The 19,622-nt window shown below is 44.6% G+C and overlaps 1 protein-coding gene across 14 annotated transcripts in view; it reads right to left on the minus strand.

Moving 5' to 3' along the window:
- Window positions 1-19,622, minus strand: part of PLXNB1 (plexin B1) — a 172,903-nt gene that overhangs the window by 51,163 nt on the left and 102,118 nt on the right. For all 14 annotated transcript variants that reach the window (XM_061618928.1, XM_061618926.1, XM_061618921.1 and 11 more), the window contains 9 exons: window positions 17,998-18,098; window positions 14,160-14,292; window positions 12,433-12,589; window positions 8,119-8,227; window positions 7,899-8,007; window positions 5,591-6,442; window positions 3,881-4,006; window positions 2,114-2,236; window positions 1,144-1,237 (listed from right to left, as the gene is read on the minus strand). In XM_061618928.1, the coding sequence (XP_061474912.1) occupies window positions 1,144-1,237; window positions 2,114-2,236; window positions 3,881-4,006; window positions 5,591-6,442; window positions 7,899-8,007; window positions 8,119-8,227; window positions 12,433-12,589; window positions 14,160-14,292; window positions 17,998-18,098 (1,804 nt within the window). The remainder of the gene's footprint in view (window positions 1-1,143; window positions 1,238-2,113; window positions 2,237-3,880; window positions 4,007-5,590; window positions 6,443-7,898; window positions 8,008-8,118; window positions 8,228-12,432; window positions 12,590-14,159; window positions 14,293-17,997; window positions 18,099-19,622) is intronic.

The raw sequence follows: 19,622 nt of genomic DNA on the forward strand, positions 1-19,622 counted from the left end.
GGACAGGGGTTCCCAAACTGTGGTCCATGTACTACCAGTTGTTCATGAGCTGTATTCAGGTGGTCTGTGGCATGTCCACATTAAATATACATATTGATTTTTCATTGTATTTTTATTCTTTTATATTGTATATTGCATTTGATTGTATTACAGTTTGAGTTCTATGAATGCAAACTGTAATACAATAAAATACAATACAAGAAATAAACAAAGCAATAAAAACATGAAAGATCATACAGCATCTAGCAGAGTGCATTATACTTGCTACAACAGGCAAAATCATTATGTGTACAAAGTCTTCTGTAGCTTGCGACCAGGATACCTGAACAACTGCCTTACCCCTTATATACCTAGTCAATCACTGCACTCTGCAGGTGAGGGCCTTCTGCGGATACCATCTCATCAGGAGGTCCATTCCACACAACATAGGAAGCGGACCTTTAGCGTTGTGGCACCTACCCTTTGGAATTCCCTCCCCTTAAAGATTAGACAGGCATCATTTCTGTTATCTTTCTGGCGCCTACTAAAGACCCTTTTTCAACAAGCCTTTTAAGTAGAGACCTTATCCCAGTCTGCATCTATGCTGGAATTGCTTTTTAAGATGTTTTTAAAGCTTTTTTTTTTTAAAAAAAGATGCTTTTAAAGATGTTTTGTTTTAATATGTTTTAGAGTGTTTTTAGTGTTTTTGTTCGCTGCCCTGGACTTCTTCTGGGAAGAAGGGCAGGATAGAAAATAAACAAACAAATAAATAAATAAATAAATAAGCAGTCCACCAAGGCCATCAGCAATTCCAAGTGGTCCATGGGGAAAAAAGGTTGGGAACCACTGCTATAGGACATCTGAAAGGGAGGGGTGGAGAGGCACAAAGTTCCAGGGAAGGATACCCTACCCCCTACTCTACCCAAGACCTGGACAGGCTGCACGTCTCCTGGCAAAGGACTTCATCCCAGCTCTCTTCATCTTCACTACCCAGTCTGGGATGAAGGACATGCTTGGGTCTGATTGCTGGGTCTGATTGCTGGGGCTGATGGGAGCGACAGTCCAAAACATCTGGGAGGTGCTAGGCTGGCCTTAAAGCTACCCTGATTTTTTCTTTTTTTTACTGGCTCCAAAACCAGGATTTTCCCATGCCCTTTTCTGTACCATGGAGATCTTCAGTGCTGTCCACACGGAGGTGCCGCTTCCGCTGCACGAAAATCACTGCACTGAATTCAAGTTGGGGAGCGGAGTAGCTGTACTGAAAGAGGGACACAAAAATAAATGAATCAGTGGATTGTAGCCAATGCTAGTTCCACTCAGAGTAGACCCTAGCTGGATACAACCCAGTATTTGAAAGGAATCCTTTAATGCAAATGAGCGGAAGGAAGGAAGGAAGGAAGGAAGGAAGGAAGGAAGGAAGGAAGGAAGGAAGGAAGGAAGGAAGGAAGGAAGAATTTGGCTGTTGCCTTCAAAATGATTTTATTATAGAATATTGTGTTTCTTTGTTCTTCACATACTCCCTTTGCACACAGAGGAAGGCAGACTGGGACTTACTGCAGTTATTGAGCATCCTCCTTGCAGAGCTTCATCAAGCTCCCTTCCTGCTTTCGGGTGGGTTTTGAAAAGCTTCTCTGTCTCAACAGGCCTTCTGTGCATGATCCTACCATTGTTTTCATTGCTTTCCTACTGGTTTTGCTGCTGCTGTTTTGATTGGGGTTTTAAAAATGTATTTTTCTATGGAACTTCTATGTTGCTCTTAATATTCCAGAGGGAGAGGAGAAAGAGTATGGCCCACTCTGTCGGCCTTGTTGGGACCGCTTGCTGCACGGCTCCTGCTCCGCCCAGAGATCTTTCCCACAGTGGCCATTCCACCTGGTCACTAAACATTTCTGTAACTTTCTGAAGAACGTGCTATCTGCTTGAATGTTCTCGTGACACTCGGATGGTAAAACAAATAGGCTGACATTTCCCTGGTGGCAGCAGCTCATCACAATGAGCTCCTCCAGGAGGAAGGGTGGGATATAAATTTAATAAATAACAATAATAATAATAATATTCTCCCCTTTAGGCAGATTTTGAAGTCAGAGCTCCAACGGAAACTCGAGCATAGGCTCCACTTCCATGAAGGCCTTACCTGGTGCAGCTGACATGTGATGTAGCAAAGGGATGGATTGGTTTCATCCTGTTCAATATATGCCTCCACGTCCAAGGTCTTCCCTTCCAGAACTAATACACATTGATATTCCCAGAGGTTATCCTTTAAGAAGGAGGAAATGCAGGACTGAATCCTATGGATGGACATTCCCCGCTCCACTCTCCTCCTGCAGTGCTATGCTCCAAACAACACTGAAGGCTCCCTCCAGGAACATTCCTCATTCTGCTTCATTCATTCCCCGTATTAGTGACCCTACACTGATTCTTGCCACAGTGTAATAAGCCTCTGGGAGAGGCATTCACAGATCATGTACTCCTCACCCCATGATATTTTAATGGGATAGGCTGTTCCTATCCTTATTTGATTTATATTCCTCCGTTCCTCCCAAAGGAGCCAAAACAAAACATCTAAAACAAATCTAAGAACTGATGTAACTCTTCCACGCAGTGCTTCAGGAAGGGCTACCTTTTCTTTTTCTAATGAGGGCTGCATTCCCTTAGGAGTAATCTGTTGGAGGCTGCATGTCAGGAATGGGTGGGTCCTAAGGCAGTGGTGGGCAGGGCAAAGCCAAACGTGCGTGGAGCCATTTTACTTACTATCTGTCTGCCACCCCCTTTTCTTTCTCATTCCCACCCTCTTCCTCACTGCTCAGCGAGCTGCTGGGAGAGGGACAGATCACTCTTGCTAGAGGTCTTAATCGCAGAGGGCTTTTGAAATTAAGCCAAGGGCTGCATGCAGTTAGGTCACCTGCAGTGCCCACCCCTGGCTTAAGGGAAGGCATGGTTTGACAACCTCAAGGGTCAATCTAGACACTGTGGCAGCACACCTGTCTCATGCAAGTACAGGTCTATCCCAACCCAAGACAAATCAGGTTGAAGAGGAAAACAACTGTGTGAGTCAGAATGCTTCTTTCATGCAGCCACTTCCAGACCCTCCTCCCCCTGATGCTTTTCTCTCAGCTGGGCTCACTTCCAGTATCAGAGCCAGTCAACAAAAAGGTGGCATCTGGGCAAGATTGGGAACTTTCCTTACACCGAGTCAGACCATTGGTCCATCTCGTTCAGTACTGTTTACACTGACTGGCAGTGTCTCTCCAGGGTTTCAGGTAGGACTGTCTCCCAGCCCTACCTGGAGATTCCGGGAATTGAACCTGGGACCTTTTGCATGCAAAGCAGGTGCTCTACCACTGAGCCTCAGCCATTTGAGGGGGGTGTAGAGTGATTGCCCTCCTTCCAAACACTCTTTTGCTCTTAATACTTTCATCTCCCTTGTTAGAAGTGATTGGGGCTGAGAACCGAGACCTTAAGTTAGAAACAGAAACCAGGCTCTTCACAGCATGCTGGGAAGCCTCTAGATTATGGAACATATAAAATATTTCCTCATACAGTTCACAGGTGCATTTAACAAGGAAGATCTGCCACCATCACATCTGTAGTTTCCATTTGAGAGTAAAAATCAAAGTGCTAATATAGGACCAAGAGAAGGTTAGGAGCTCTTAGCTAAGGGCCGTAGCTCAGTGGCAGAGCACCTGCTTTGCATGCAGAAGGTCCTTGGTTCAGTTCCCAGCATCTCCAGAGTGTTGCTGCCAGTCTTTGTAGATGGACCCATGCTCTGGTTCAGTATAAGGCAGCTTCCCATGTTAGGTAGCTCTCCTGCACCTTTAAAAACATTCGCTGAACATCCTCAAGTTTTTACACAATCTATCCACTGCAGTGTCTGAGCAGCCATTCAGTGCTCACGTCTTACCTGGTAGAGGTGGAAGTTCCTCCCTATCAGGGTTATCTTTCTCTGCACGTTGACGGGCATCAGAGAGGACCCCTGAATGCCTCTCACACATGGGCAGGCTTCAGGTCCCCGGTTCAACTCCTCATCCTGAAAGCACACAAGCAAGGCAGAAGAGAAGCAAGAGAGTTCCCCATACAACTTACTACTGCTCCACAGAATCACAGAATTATAGAGTTGGGAGGGGCCTATAAGGCCATAGAGTCCAACCCCCTGCTCAATACAGGAATCCAAATTAAAGCATACCCATCAAAAAGCTCCAGCCCAGAAAAAGAGCTGAAATAGCAATATGTGGTGGCCTCGTTAGAAAAGGAAGACAGACTCTTCAAAACATGCGGGAAAGTCTGTGGATTGGGGAACATATAAAATATTTTTCCATGGCAGATCACAGTCTATCATGGTCTAGAGGGCCCTAAATCAGTCTTCGCCAACCTGGCACCCTTCAGATGTTTTGGACTACATCTCCCATCAGCCCCAGCCAGCACAATTGGGCACAACTTAATGACCCACAAAGAAGACTGCAAAACTGGGCGGCAGGCAAGGTTATGTGTTCTCTGCATTTCAAAGTATTTATATAAAATTCAACACCAAGTGAAGCTGAATTTGACAATCTGAGCTCTTGCCAAGTAGCACCACATTTTTGCTTATTTTGAATCATTTATTTTGCTTCTGCATGGGATCACAAAGAGGGGCAAGATGAAGATTTGCATAGGAATTCTTGCCATCACCCCACACCACCCATATTAGGGTGAAGAGGAGTTTTAGAGCCGGCTACAGTGAACCCAGGGCATCCCTGCAGGTTGTCACAATAACCCACTACCAATTTTTCTCTTCTGAAGTTCAAGGTTCTTGTATTAATTTACAAGGCCCTTAACAACTTGGGTCTAGGAAACCTTAAGGACCGTCTGATACTTTATATCCTCGTCTGAGCACAGAGATCTTTGAGGGAGGAGTCACTGTTACTGATCCTCCATGACTGTTACTGATCTTCCATGGCTCAGGTCACGGCTCATATCCACCAGAACGTGTGCATTCAATACTGTGGGTATAGTGCTGTGGAATTCCCTCCCAGCTGCAATCAGACAGGCCCCTTCTTGGTTGCTGAACTTCCAGTACTTGGTAAAACCTTTTTTTTTTTCATTTTAGTAGGCATTTTAAGTGCGTTCTGATTGTATGGTTAATTTTAACTGATTTTATGCTGTATCCCTCTTGCACAGCACTTAGAAACTACTATGTTAAGCAGTATATAAATTATTAACATAATATAAAATAACATAGCATAACATAATGTAAAAGTACCCTTGGAAGGTGGCACTTTGCAGCCAAGAAAGAGGGGAGAAAAACGGGATGTTTGACCCTTCCCATCCACTTATTTCTTTCTTGAAATTCCTCGGCCGCCAACTGCTTGTCTCTTCCCCACCCCCACAATTCTGGACCTGTGTTTACCTTGCACCTGGGACTAGGTGGAGGAAAAGCAATGGGCAGAGGGAGGGAAGTTTCAGGTGAAATGTGCCTAGCCAAGGAAGAGTCAAGCACCTCCTTCTCCTTTTGACCCTTCTTAGCTGCAAAGCATCACCGTCCCAGAGTGCTTTGCAAGGGAAAAGGGGGGTTGCTGGACTATTGTTGCATACAGCTGCAATGTAATTTGGCCCTCCAGTGAAGCTCGAGACTCACCAAGTCCAGAAATCCGGGTGCGTCATACTGATAGTCCAGGCCTGGGTTGAGGATTCTGGGGAAATCAGAGATGTCACTCTCCGAGGAATCTCCATCGCCTGAGAGGATGGAGGCAGAGAAGGAGGATGTGTCATTCTCAGGTGGCAGTGAATCCATCCACTCCGTGCTGTCCTCGAGTTCAGAGCTGTCCCCAGGAGGCCAGTCTGGAAAGCCCGTAGAAGGAGGCACCTCAGAAGAAGGTAGCTCTGTCTCCAGGTCTTCTGGTGATAGGTCAGCAGAAAAGGTGGGGGCACTTTCTGTCTGGTTGGGAGTGGGAATGGGAGATGTCTGGGCCTCCAAAAAAGGGACCAGAATTGTGGAATTTTCAGCATCTGGGGAAGGCGATTGTGCCTCAACAATAGGCACCAGGGTGCTGTGAGCGACAGTGGCAGGACGCAGGGTAGACCAGTCCACAGGGCCAATGACAGGTTCAGAGGTAGAGTGCATCACAGGCCCTTCTGTCTCCAGTTGGGTGCTGGAGACAAGCTCAGAGGTAGGACTAGCAGAAGCAGGCACTTGGGTTGGGGGCAGCGTCAGAGAGTGTGTGTTTGTCCCTAGTGAAGTGAGATCATCTGTAGTTGGGGTTGGTGCATGTGTGGGATCGAGGGTTTCTGGCTGTGGAGGAGTCACGGCAGAAGTTGCTGGTGCAGTGGTGGGGACAGCAGGTATCGTGGTGGGACTAGGAGTGGAAGGAGCTACAGGCGTGACTGAGAGAACAGGGGCTTCAGTGTCTACTGTTGGAGAAGACAAGGGGGAGCCTGCTGCATTTGGAGTGGCTGTGGAAGGCAATGGGCTAAAGACTGGTATTTGAGCCTGGAGGAGGGAAAAGGGGCAGAGAAGAGACAGCCGGTCAGTTTCAAAGTTAAGTCAGCAGCAGAAGGAAACCACACTCGGCCTATTGCAGTTATGGGATGTTCTTGTCCAAAACGAGGTGGGATTGACATTAAGCAGCCACTCACTGACCACAGGCATCCCGTCTCTTTCCAAATGTTCCTCACAAGTTTTCAGGTCCATATGAAGGTGCCTTATACAGCTGGCCCATCTACTCAGTATTGTCTACACTGACTGGCAGTGGCTCTCTGGGCACGGGTATCTCCCAGCCCTACCTGTAGATGTCGGGATTGAACAGGGGACCTTCTGCATGGAAAGCAGATGCTTTGCCTCTGAGATATAGCCCAGTTCCCCAAGTGTTTTTTTCCTGTTCATTTTCTCTAACCTCATTCTACCATGTTTTTCTTGCTATGCTGCAAGGCTCCTCTCATTTCTCTATCATGAGAGAACTTCCAGAGGGATAGTCATGAGAGTCTGTGGTAGCAATACCAAAAAAAGAGTCCTGAAGCACCTTGAAGATTTAACAAATTTATTATGGCTTAAGCTTGGACCAGAATGCATCTGATTAAGTGGGCTCTAGTCCATGAAAGCTTACACCACAATACTTTCATTAGACTCTAGAAGGCTCTTTCTTGTTTCTCTTGTTTATTAAATACAGAAGAGGTCTGCTACCAACAGCTAATGCAGCAGACTGAATTTTTGCAAGTGCAACTTCTCCTGCTTCAGGCACTCAACTTCTCCCAAAGCCCACCTCTCAGGCACATTTTCTTGCTTTCTGAGGAATTCAAAATGGGACAAGGCAGAGGATCTGCACCCTGTGGCACTCCAGGTGTTCCTGGACTCCAACTCCCATGAGCCCCAGCCACCATGGCCAGTGGTCAGGGATGATGGGAACTGTAGGTCGGTAACGTCTGAAGGATCACAGGTTCTCCCTCTACAGAGAATAAATTCCTCCCTTGAACAAAGAGGACTTGGCTATTCAGCTTCATGCTACTGGGATAGCTACCCTCATCCTAGATAAGCACCTTCTGTTGGAGCCATCCAAATATTCTCTATAGCAGGTGTTCAGCAGCCTGAGTGCAGCTATTTTGCGGCTGTAAGATTCAGGGCACCAACAGAGTGGGTCTCTGGAACTCAGGGATGTATATGTCTGTATCAGGTGTGGGGAACCTTTGGTACTCCAGCTGTTGCTGAACTGCAACTCCCATCAGTCCTAACAAGAACATCTAACGGCCAGGGATTATGCAAGTTGTAGTTCAGTAATATCTGGGAGGCCAAAGGTACCCTACAACTGATACATATACACACACCCCTGAGTTCCAGAGATCCACTGGATCCTGAATCCTACAGCTGCAAAATGGCTGCACTCAGGCTGTTGAATTTAATCTGCCAGGAATTCAACAGACTGTTTAGCAGATAAGAGTTATGGAAGACACACCCTCTCATTGTAGATAATGGTTCCTTCTTCACAGATGTCTTTATGAGTACAGAGGTGTTGATGGACACACCAATTACATCCCCAGTGGCTGCTCACACATCCCTGGCATCTGAAAGCAAGGATATGACAACACCTAATTGAGTAGGCCTCACAGATTTCACATAACTGCATTAATAGGGAAATTAGTGCAGGGAGGGAAGAGGCATCTTCACAGACTTACGGTGCTGATTTCTTCAAAAGAGCCACTGCCTTGCAGTCGTAGAAGGAGAAAGGTATTGAAGCAATGAAGATGTTATTGAAGCGCACCATCAGCTGAATGGTTATGTGATCTAGAAATTGAAACAAAAGGCATCCCTCAAACACAATTCAACAGTAAACAGTGTCCTACTCACACACTGAGAATGTGTGAGACAAATGGATGGAACGTATTCAAAGACACTAGTTGATTAACAGTCAAAACTCATTTTTATTTTTTTATTTGCAGGAAAGCCAAATTCTGCAAATTCACCGCTAGCAAAATACATCTTGCAACTTTACTTGAATATATTTTACCTAATAAAATTACACACAATATTAAAATAAGGGGAAATGATTGATGTATTAGATTGCAGAAGCAATTGTCATTCAGAATCATTTGACACAGTACGAGTTTATTCACAACCTAGGACAAGCACTCCAATTGCAAAATAGTGCATTAGCTGAGGAGGAGGAGGGGTGAGACTCCTGAGATTTTTGGCAGGAATCTCATGGGATCTTGGCAAGGGAGTAGCGACTGGGGTCAACAGAGAGGGGGAAAGGGCTGGGAAGAATGAAGTAGTCTCTTTCCCGGCGTGGATAAAGGGAAAAGAGAAAAAATCTAAGGAACCAACAGATGACCAGATGGTAAAAGTGATTTAAAAAGGCAACAAATGGGTTACTGAGACAAATGTATGTTTCTTTGAATACTTGAAATGGGAGATATGCGTGTGTGTATACATCTAAATTGAAAGCACTCAAATGTGGACGAAAGTGCACAAAATCACACAAAGAAAAATCAGATCTATGCAAACCACTTGCACATTAACACCCTGGTATGTATACAGCCCAAGACTCACCTGATGTCTTCTTGATAGTCTTTCAGTGCCAAATGAGGTTCACCAAGACTTTTTAATTGCGTTTTGAATTTGGCCTCTAAATTGTTCTATACTGTCTTTGTTACAAGAGGTGTTTTGTTTTGACTCTTTTATTGTTGTTTTAAACTATTCCACATTGTCTTTTTAATTTTTTTTATTGTTAGCTGACAGGGGAATATTTAACAGCAAGTGCAACATGTTACTATAACTACTACATATTTTGCTGTCCAGCTGGGCAGCTTCCCAATGTGCGTAACCCCCAGCAAAGTAGATACAGCCATCTTCACAAACAACATAGGCTTGGCTTTCTTTGTTCTGAAAAAATGAAATGCAGTGCTGACTTATGGCGACCCTACAAATAGGGTTTTCCTGGTAAGCGGTATTCAGAGATGGTTTACCATTGCCTTCCTCTGAGGATGAGAGGCAGTGACTGGCCCAAAGTCACCCAGTGAGCTTCATGGCTATGTGGAGATTCGAACCCTGGTCTCCCAGGTCCTAGTCCAACACTCTAACCACTACACCATGCTGGCTCTTGTTTGCTTTACACCCTATGAAGGACTCCAGGAAGCAAGCCTGGGAAGGATAAGGCCTCAGACAAGTCTGCAGGTGGAAGAGAGTCCTTGCAGGGCCTCAGGAGAGGAAGGGCACTGGGGGGGGCAAGGATGGAGGAAATAAGAAGGGTGGGTTGTGTAAGCTGAAGAGGCTGGACATGGAAGACAGGGAGAGGCTAGAGGAGTCATGGAGTTTGTAAAGGTAGGGCCCACGCATTAAAGAGGAACACGGGCTGTGGTAAGCCAGGCTCAGGTCAGGGCAAGATACTGATTGGAGGCCCAAGGCCAGGGAGGGTACAATGCCTATGGAGAGAAATGTACCAGTGACCCTCGGACAGAGGAGATATTATGATGATATTATCCGCCCTTCACCTTAAGGTCCCAGGGTGGGTCACAAATATTTAAAATATAACATGAAAAACTGTTTAAAACAAATTACAATCACAAAACAGTGTGGGTCCTAAAAATATACACCTCAAATGTCAGGCCAGAGTAAAGAGGTGCATCTTCAGTATATGATGAAACTGAATAATGAAGGTGCCAGACACATCTCTATGGGGATGGGATTCCACAGCTTAGCGGCTGCCACAGGGAATGCTCTGTCCCAAGCCATACACACATACAAAATCTTCTGAAGGCCCCCACTGCTGGGAGGGTCTTTATGGAAGGGTGTGGCCTTTCAGATGTTTTCAGATAGGAAGACAGGTGGTCCAGAAGCTCAAGAGGCAGAGGCACTTGGGACCATGGGAGGTAGGAAGTGAAACCAAGAGCTGGGTTGAGAACCATAAGATATGACACTCCCCCCTCCCCCAGCAAACCCTGAGGGGGCAGAGGATGTATGTGAGGAGCAGCCTGACTCAGTTTAGACCTGAAAGGGCAAGGTTCTTCAAAGGGTGTGGGCTGGGTGGAGGAGAGGCTGAGCCTCCTGCAGGCCAGGATTTGAATACAGTACTAGGCTGGACCAAGATGAAGGAGGTGTGGAAATTGGAGGGAGAAATATCAATAATTTAAGATATGAGGATGATACCATACTACTAGCAGAAATTAGTAATGACTGGAAACGAATGCTGATGAAAGTTCAGGAGGAAAGCACAAAAGCAGGACTACAGATGAACGTCAAGAAGACTAAAGTAATGACAACAGAAGATTTATGTAACTTTAAAGTTGACAATGAGGACACTGAACTTGTCAAGGATTATCAATACCTCGGCACAGCCATAAACCAAACTGGAGACAATAGTCAAGAAATCAGAAGGAGGTTAGGACTGGGGAGGGCAGCTAAGAGAGAACTAGAAAAAATCCTCACATGCAAAGATGTATCACTGAACACTAAAGTCAGGATAATTGAGACCATGGTATTCCCAATCTCTATGTATGGATGTGAAAGTTGGACAGTGAAAAAAGTGGTTAAGAGAAAAATCAACTCATTTGAAATGTGGTGTCGGAGAAGAGCTTTGCGGATACCACAGACCACAAAAAAGACAAATAATTGTGTGTTAGAACAAATTAAACCAGAACTATCACTAGAAGCTAAAATGATGAAACTGAGGTTATCATACTTCGGACACATCATGAGAAGACACAATTCACTAGAAAATACCATAATGCTGGGAAAAAAGGAAGAGAGTAGAAGAAGAGGAAGGCCAAACAAGAGATGGACTGATTCCATAAAGGAAGCCACAGAACTGAACTTACAAGATCTGAACAGGGTGGTTTATAACAGATGCTACTGGAGGTCGCTGATTCATAGGGTCGCCATAAGTTGAAATCTACTTGAAGGCACATAACAAACTAGGTTGCTGTAACACAGTTTGTGAACAATGCACTTTGAGGCCTGAGGCTGGCCTCATTAAAGCTTACAACCTGTCCAGCGTTAATTCCAAAGGTTAGCATGACAAAAGGAGGCTAGAATAGGAGTGCCAATTGTATTCTATTTAATAAGGAAGGGCTTCTGATTCTCCCTAGGGGTGGCATGCCCCCTCCTACAGGCCATAATACCCTTCTGAGGTGCTTTTGCCTGGCTGGAGTGTAGTCTTGAACTGCGATAATGCCTCTTGCTTGCATGGAGGAAGGATGGAGAGATCTATGGTGTGGTGTGTTGTGGTGTGTATGTATGTAGAAACCTCTAGCTTTAGAATGTCTGGATTGTAATCTGCTGTACAAAGGTAAGAGTCACATTCACTCATCTGCCCACTTTGCATCTGGTCCTGCCCACAATTGGCATGCGGCTTCCAGAAGGTTGCCTGTGAGGGAATGTGGCCCTCAGGCTGAAAAAGGTTAATCACTCGTGCATTGTGACCTTTCATCCATATCAAATACAACGACATTGCAGTGAAGCTATTCTAGACAGGGGAAGAGGCATCATAATGGCCTCACCCCATATATGCCCATTTGACCACTTGATCTGTGGAACTAGCACTATTACAGGTGCCACTTAATATTCATTCCACACTTGTAAAAAATCCATCTTTTAATGTGGCAACATCTACACTTTGGAACTTCCTACCTATTGGCCTCAGGGGAACACTTTTTCTGTACTCTTTTTTGGTGCCTGCTCAAAAGATTTTTGTTTAGGCAAGCCTATCCAAGTGACATGTGTTTTGTTCTCTTTTTTGCTTATTGTTTTTAATTATTTTCATGACCATTTCTAAACACCTGATTTTAACTATCTTTTACTGAAAATGTTTTGGTTTTTTTTGTAAACTGCTCAGAGGCTTTATTACAATCAAGCGATATACAAATGTTGTGAAATAAAATATATTAACAAAGTTGAGTCCAGGCATTTTTAGATCCTGCGCAGTAAGTTGCTCATTCTAAAACCCTCAACCCACAATATACAGTGGCTTAAATATCTTTGATCTTGTCGCTCACCTGTTCCTGCTTTCAGAACTGGTGCTTGGCTGGGATCTGGTGAAAGACACATGATGCCTGACCCCATCAGCACTGCTGGGCTCCCATACTCTTCAAAGAAGCACGTGTAGGACTCTCCATCCCGCAGGGCTGGCAAATCCGAAAACGTTAAAAAGATCTGCCAATCAAGAGAAGGGCAGATCAATAACTTGCCCTCCTAAGAAGACTGTCCCCTACTTAGCATTATCTCACCTTCTGAAACTGGAATTGGTAGGGAGGTGATGGAAACAATGGGGGTTTGAAAAAGAAAGTGAGCAGAATCCTTAAGTATCAGTTCTTGAGAGTTCGTAATATCTTTCTTATTAACTCTTTTTATCTGCAAATTAAAACAATTCTGCTCAAAATGTGCAAATTTAAAGAATAATAGAATTAAAGAGTTTGTGTAATTCTTCCCAGAGCCTATACCAAATGCTGTTAATATATCTCCTAGGTGTGTTTTCTAGAACTATGAGGACCAGACATTTGCTTTAACAGAAAAGAAAGGAATGTAATTACCTCTCAGATACAGTTTCTGCATTTGCTTGATGAACTGCATAAATGCACAAGGTGGATACATTCTTGAAAGGAGATGTTACAGTGCATCAATCAAATAGGCTCGAGTCTAGACTATTATTAAACAGTTATCACCCAATATTTTGTTAGATAACGGAGTCCCTGTGAAATGCAAACATCATGCAATGATGCAAACAAGTAAAACTAGAGACTACAAATGCAAATTAGGTTATGGAAATGTTGTTTTTAACTTTTTTAACTGTAGTTGTGAATTCTGTGATTTTATATTTTTACTGAAATTCAATGTGAGAGGCAGGACAATATTTTAAATATATAGTTTTGACAGCCTAAATGCACATTAAAGTCAGTAGGAACCTTGCATTGACTTTTTTTGGGGGGGGGGGAAGTGGCCCGCAACGCAAAGTTGTACAGCCTAAAGATCTGTGTTAGAACTCCAAGAAATTCAGCTTCCATGGTGTTTTTTTTTAAAGTTTCCAGCCCTCATGATTGTGGAGAAAATCTTGAAAATAGTCTCCATGTTAACCTGTCTCTCTTTGTGTTTCCTGAACAGATCTGCTCTCATTCCACAATTTCTGCATGGATGTCACTCTGTATGTTTCATACAGGACTCTCTGAGACAGAGATACGAGTATACATGAACACAGAAGCAGACAGGAGAGAAATATACAGCCATGTGCCCTATCTTTGGGGAATGGCCATAACCGAGTGGTTAGAGCACCTGGGACTTCTTTGCTTGCAAAAGTCCCAGGTTTAAATATTTGGCATCTCCTGGTAGGGCTGGCAGGAGCTTCTGTCTGAAACCCTGAAGTGCCACTTCCAGTCAGTGTCAACAATAATGAGCGAGAACGAACAGTGGCTCGACCTGGTATAAGGCAACTTACTATTTGTGTGTCTTCCACTTCTTCATTTACACACACCTTGCTAGTGTCTGCTCACCCTGTTTAAGGAGTCCCTATTTGGGTTTTGGACAGATTCACATGCAACAACGAAGCAGCGACAGCAAAAGTGTGAATGACTCCCTTGGAAGTTCTCCCTTCCCAAAATGCAGTGTGAAAAGGGGGGTGCCCAAAGTCACTCACGCTCCTGCTATCACTAGGAGGGGAGAAGCTGTTCTTCTCATGTCGCTTTTCAAGGCCTTCCCCCCAAAAAAAGGAACTTCATGCATCAGAGCTCACATTTTTCTGTTCTTCTCTGCTGATGTTGGCTGGGCTCAAGGACTGGACGGATAAGCACTGCTGGGTGGACTCAAAGCCCCACAACCACTGCTCGCTCACTTTAAACCTGGAACATTCAGAGCGACGGCTGCACCTGAGGAGATATATATGGATGAAGGGGGGGGGAGACTGTAGACTGCCCTATAAATGAGAGGACCCTTTTCTTTTTTGGTGATTTCTCATATGCATATCATGTCTGTAAACATACAGAGCAGATTATCTGGCACAAAACTGGATGCACTGAGAACCTCAGGGCCTTTCCAGACAAAATTATTTCTGCATGGAAAGCACAGAGTTATTATTCATTTGCTGAACATGATCAAGACAATGTTCACGTACCACTAAGCCATGGTTTGTTTAGCCAAATGTACTTTGTTTGACGTCTGAACCCAGCCCAGCGGACTAATTATGGTTTTCTGATAACAAACCAAGAAGCCATGATTTGTTGTTGGCTTACTTGTTGGCTGTTGAACCCAAAGGACTTGCTTAACTATGGTTTGTTTGGCACTTGCCAAACTACAGAGACACAAAGCAAGAGCAGCTGGAAAGCAACCCTGACTTGGGAGAAACACCCACTTTTGCCTGGCATGTGGCCCCCAGAAGGCTGTCCAGAAAGGAATGTGGCCCTTAGCCTGAAAAGGGTTCCTATCCCTACTTTAGAAGCTACCAAAGAATTCTTGCCATATGTTATAAATTCCAATGCGTTCTGTATGCTGCAAGCAAAACTATGGGCACATTCTGCCCAGCAGGAGCGTAAAAGGTGACACCAAAGAACTGTTATTTTTCAAAATGTTCTGTCCTCTTGGCAGGAGACAAGCCTTGAAACCCAGGCTCAGTAAGGTGTGATGAGTGCAGGAGCTGCTTATTATTTATTTATTTGTTTGCTTGTTTGTTTGTTTAATTGATTAATTAATATTCTGCCCTTTCTCCTAGAAGGAGCCCAGGGCAGCAAACAAAAATACTCTAAAACATCTTAAAAACAAAAGACTTTAAAACCTATCAGAACAAAACATCTTTAAAAATATCTAAAAAAGTAATTCCAACACAGATGCCGACTGGGACAAGGTCTCTACTTAAAAGGCTTATTGAAAGAGGAAGCTTTGTGGGTGGAACCATTCCCATTTTCTCTCTCTCTCAAATAAATTGTTTGGATCAGGGTTATGGTACAGAGGAAATCCAACTATCCCCCCATTCCCCAATGCCACAGCTCCAATCCAGATCAACGTCTCCCCCCAACCTGGGGGGCTGCTATTAGCCATAGAAGGAAAACCATATGGCACAATTTTCTGCCCACAGTTTCCTCCTTTGTGGTTAACAGCAGTTTTGGGAGTCGGTCGATGTAATGCTATGGGCCCAATCCAAACTGCACCCATTGCACCACTCCTGGCTGTTTTTTGAGGAAGCAGGTTGGGAAGCAGGGAGTTCCAATCACAGAACTCCTCCGTAACACTTAGTCTGTAGCAGCGGGCCTAAATGACCACTCCAAATATGCCACCTGCATTCTCAGGCTGTGAATTTGGAATGCCAGTTTCAATTATTTCTTTGTGTGTGGGAATTCCAAGTGATTTTGGGGGACAGTGCTTACTAGGAACAATGCTTTATTGTTTTTTTAAAAAGTGGAGGTTTTTTGCTGTTCAAAGCAGTGGCGGCAGCAGCCATTCCCTGCCTCTTACCCAAACAAGGCCCTTTTGGAACAATGCCATGTCATGACACAGAGTCATTTTAGAGGCACTGTTGACAGAAAATGTATGGTGGCTTCAACTTTGGGGCATTTTGTGTGTGTGTGTGTCTGTGTGTATATAGAATGATGCACAGGAGTTTTGAAGCATTGCTACTGCAACTATTCCCACTAACCCCCACCTCAAAACAAGTCACTCAGAACGGTTACTCCCTCCCCAAATTGGCCAGTAGCTCCCCCACCCAAGTACTCTTGGCCATATCCAGCTAAACAGATTTCCTTGCACAAGGATTTCCACTTGCACAATGGAACTTCTCCTCCCTCTCCTCTCCCAGCATGCCCCTGACAAATCCCCAGAGCAGATTTAGGGTGAATGCAGGGAGAGGAAGAGAAGTTCCATTGTGCAAGTGGAAATCCACTCGTGGATCTATTTAGTAGGATACCAGCCCCTGTACTGATTTTTGGGGTCGCCAGTGATCTCCATATGACGATAGAGTAGAGGTGGGGAACCTGTAGCCTTCCAGATATTGCGGGACTCCAACTCACACCAGCCCCAACCAGTATGGCCAAAGGTCAGGCTGATGGGATTTGGAGTTGGAATCCAACAACCTCTGGAGAGCCATGGGTTCCCCACCCTTGGCATAAGGTGTTTCCAGACTGGCAGCTCCTAACACTCGTCATTTATCGCTCATTCACTGGAAGCCGGATGGAGAATTCCAGTTCACATTCCATGCTGCCTGGCATGGTATTGTGTGTTGTATGTGAACATCCTGCAATGTTCCGTGCACACTAGTGGGCGAGGCACAGCCATGTGGCTGGGGAAGAGGATGGTGCAACTCAACAGAACAGAACCCCCTTAAAAAAAACCAACCCCTTTTCCCCATTCCATCTCAAGCTTCCACCTCAGCTCCTCCAGAGCCCTCTGTGCCGTCTTACCTGTTGACCCAGCCTCACCCACTAACTGGCAAAATTTCCAGTTGATCAGCCTGCACTCCTCAAGGTGGTTAGTTCTGCTGTGATCCTCTTCCCCCCAAAGAGGACAGGAAACAATTCCCTTCCTTCCTGGCTTCCCACCCTCCCTGTCAACCCTTGTACGAGCACATGGATGCCAAAACAAGTTCTTAAAAGCACACAACTGCTACTCCTCTCCCCTGTGCTCAAAATATAAGGAGGAGGGGAGCGGAGGGGAGTTTAAGCCTGTTTCAGGCAAACAAGGCAATGTTTTTCTCCCCAGACAAGTGCCTCTCCCTGGAATTTATGTAAATCTTGCTGGAGAGATCAGCTTCAAATTACGAGCATACGAGTCCTGAAGCTGGATCAGGCCAAAGGCCCATCTAGTCCAGTATCCTGTTATTACAATGGCCAACCAGATGCCTCTGCAAAGCCTGCAAGCAGGATTTGAGCTCACAAGCACTCTCCCCTGATGTGGTTTCCAGCAACTGGTATTCAGAAGCATACTGTCTCTGATCGTGGAGGCAGAGAGTAGCCACTGCGGCTAGTAGCCATTGATAGCCTTATCCTCCCTGAATTTGCCTAATCTCTTTTAAAGCCATCCAAGTTGGTGGCCATCACTGCCTCATGTGGGAACGAATCCCATAGTTTAATTATAAGCTGTATAAAAAAGCACAACTGACATGAAGAACCCTACTGACATGAGGCAGGTGTTTGGTTTATTCCTTTCGGCGCCTGCTTAAAGCTTTTTTGTTTAGGCAAGGGTAACCAGACACACAGATGTTAATCTTTTTAGTAGCTGTTTTAATTGCTTTAAATATGTTTTAATTAGTTGTTTTTAACTGTTTTATTGCTAATTTGAATGTTTTGTAAACCGCTTAGAGGTCTTTACATTCAAGTGGTATATACATTTTGTTAAATAAATACTTTTTTTGTCTGTCCTGAATCTTCCAGTATTCAGCTTCATTGGACATCCACATCATCCAGTGTGACAAGAGAGGGAGAAAAACTTTTCTCAATCCATTTTCTACTTGATAAACACGCAAGGACTGCTATTGGAGGACAATGCCGTCCGAATCTCCCATAAAATATGCATGAAAGAGGCATGGCAATTCTACAACATCTCCTCTGGAAGCAGCCATATTTGGAGAAATCAAAATGAGACCTTACCTTCCTTGGAGAACACACCAGCCACAATATGGGTCCCTCAGCGCCAAACATGACTCACAATCAGTGTACTGGGAACATTCAAATATGGGAATCTTGGCTACCTGCAAGACAGAGACATAGAGCAGCCCTGTCAATTGGCACACTCCGAAACCCAAACACCTTCTGGCTGAGGATTCTGTTAGATCTCTGTTGTTCTTCCCCAAAGAATTCCACCACATTCCCCACTCGTTGGGAGTGATGGTGGTGGTTCCACAATTTTATGCAAGCCTGGAATCCAATATTGGGTAAAGGGTTCCTTATCGAAATAACTCCAACGGTGGGAGCGTGTGGGGCGTCTGACAAGTGTTTTTGGTGGCCAAGAGTTGAGATGACATCAGTGCTTTGCATCACTCTTGTATCTCGCTGTCTGCAGCAGAAGCAGGTTTCTTTTATTGCAAATAGTACCTATATACTGAATGGGCTGTCTCCAGTGCTGCGGCTCCACTGGCACAATGAACTTCTGGGTATGCAGTGGAGCTTCCTCTTCCTTCCTGTCCCCTTCAGTCCCTCCATTATGCACCCCCAAAATCAGCTCCAGAGTGTTGGAGACCCTGTGAAACAGATTTTAGGAATGTCTGGTGTAGGGATGGGATCCATTGGCCGGTGTCAGTTCAAAAGCATTCCGTTGACCTAATAGGCCCATACTGATTCGAGTTCATTCTTTGTCCATAAGCCACTGCTTTTACTGATCCTTTTCCCCCTCTGAAAAAATACTGATATTAATATCAATATTTTTAAAGGAAACCTCAACAAGAAGGGAAATTGATTAAAATGTCAATATTAATATCAATATTTTAGATTTGGTTTTTTTAATTAAAAAAACAATTTTTGAAAATAGCCATGGAAAACCACTACATAAAAATCCAATCCACAACAATAGTGAATTAATGGAAAGTTTGGGACCAAATCTGAATTCAGCAGAATTCTAACACATCTCTAGCATGGTGGGAGGAGCCAGTTGAACTACACATGCACAGCATTGGATAGAAGCCAATGGGACCGTAATACAGAAGTCAGCTTTACTTGGCACAGCACTCACGTCAAGGGTAAGGATACTGCCCAACCAAAGGAATTTTATTCAATAAATTATCTGAGTTTGAAATAATTAATTTAAATTTTTCTGCATGAATTTATGCTCAAGGAAAAAAACAGTTCTAAAAGGAATACAAAAGCACACTCCTGTTTGTAGATGATGTAGACGAAGGAATGTCTGTTCCAACATGGCACCGTTTTTATAGCTACTCATATGAAAAAGATTTAGGGTACAATCTCACAGTCCCTGGAACCGGGAAGGGGACAACGAAAAGGATTTTGCAGATCTCCCTCTCTGTGGACAAAGCAGGAAATCTGTGGGCAGAGCAGGAAGTCTGCTCACTGAAGCTTCTTTGCTGCAGCCATGCAAATCTTTGTGGCCATTGTGGCCCCACCATTGGTACTCTGAAAGAGGAGAAGGCAACAAGGACATGCTGCAGGGGAGTGTTGGGGCAAATCAGGGGTGACTTTGGATCCAAAGCCCAAGTACTCCACCAACACATTGCCAGAATTGAGGGGTGGGGGAAGAGTATGGCAGCCCTTGAGCGGGCATA

This window comes from Rhineura floridana, chromosome 3, assembly GCF_030035675.1.
Source record: "Rhineura floridana isolate rRhiFlo1 chromosome 3, rRhiFlo1.hap2, whole genome shotgun sequence".
Classification (NCBI taxonomy): domain Eukaryota; kingdom Metazoa; phylum Chordata; class Lepidosauria; order Squamata; family Rhineuridae; genus Rhineura; species Rhineura floridana.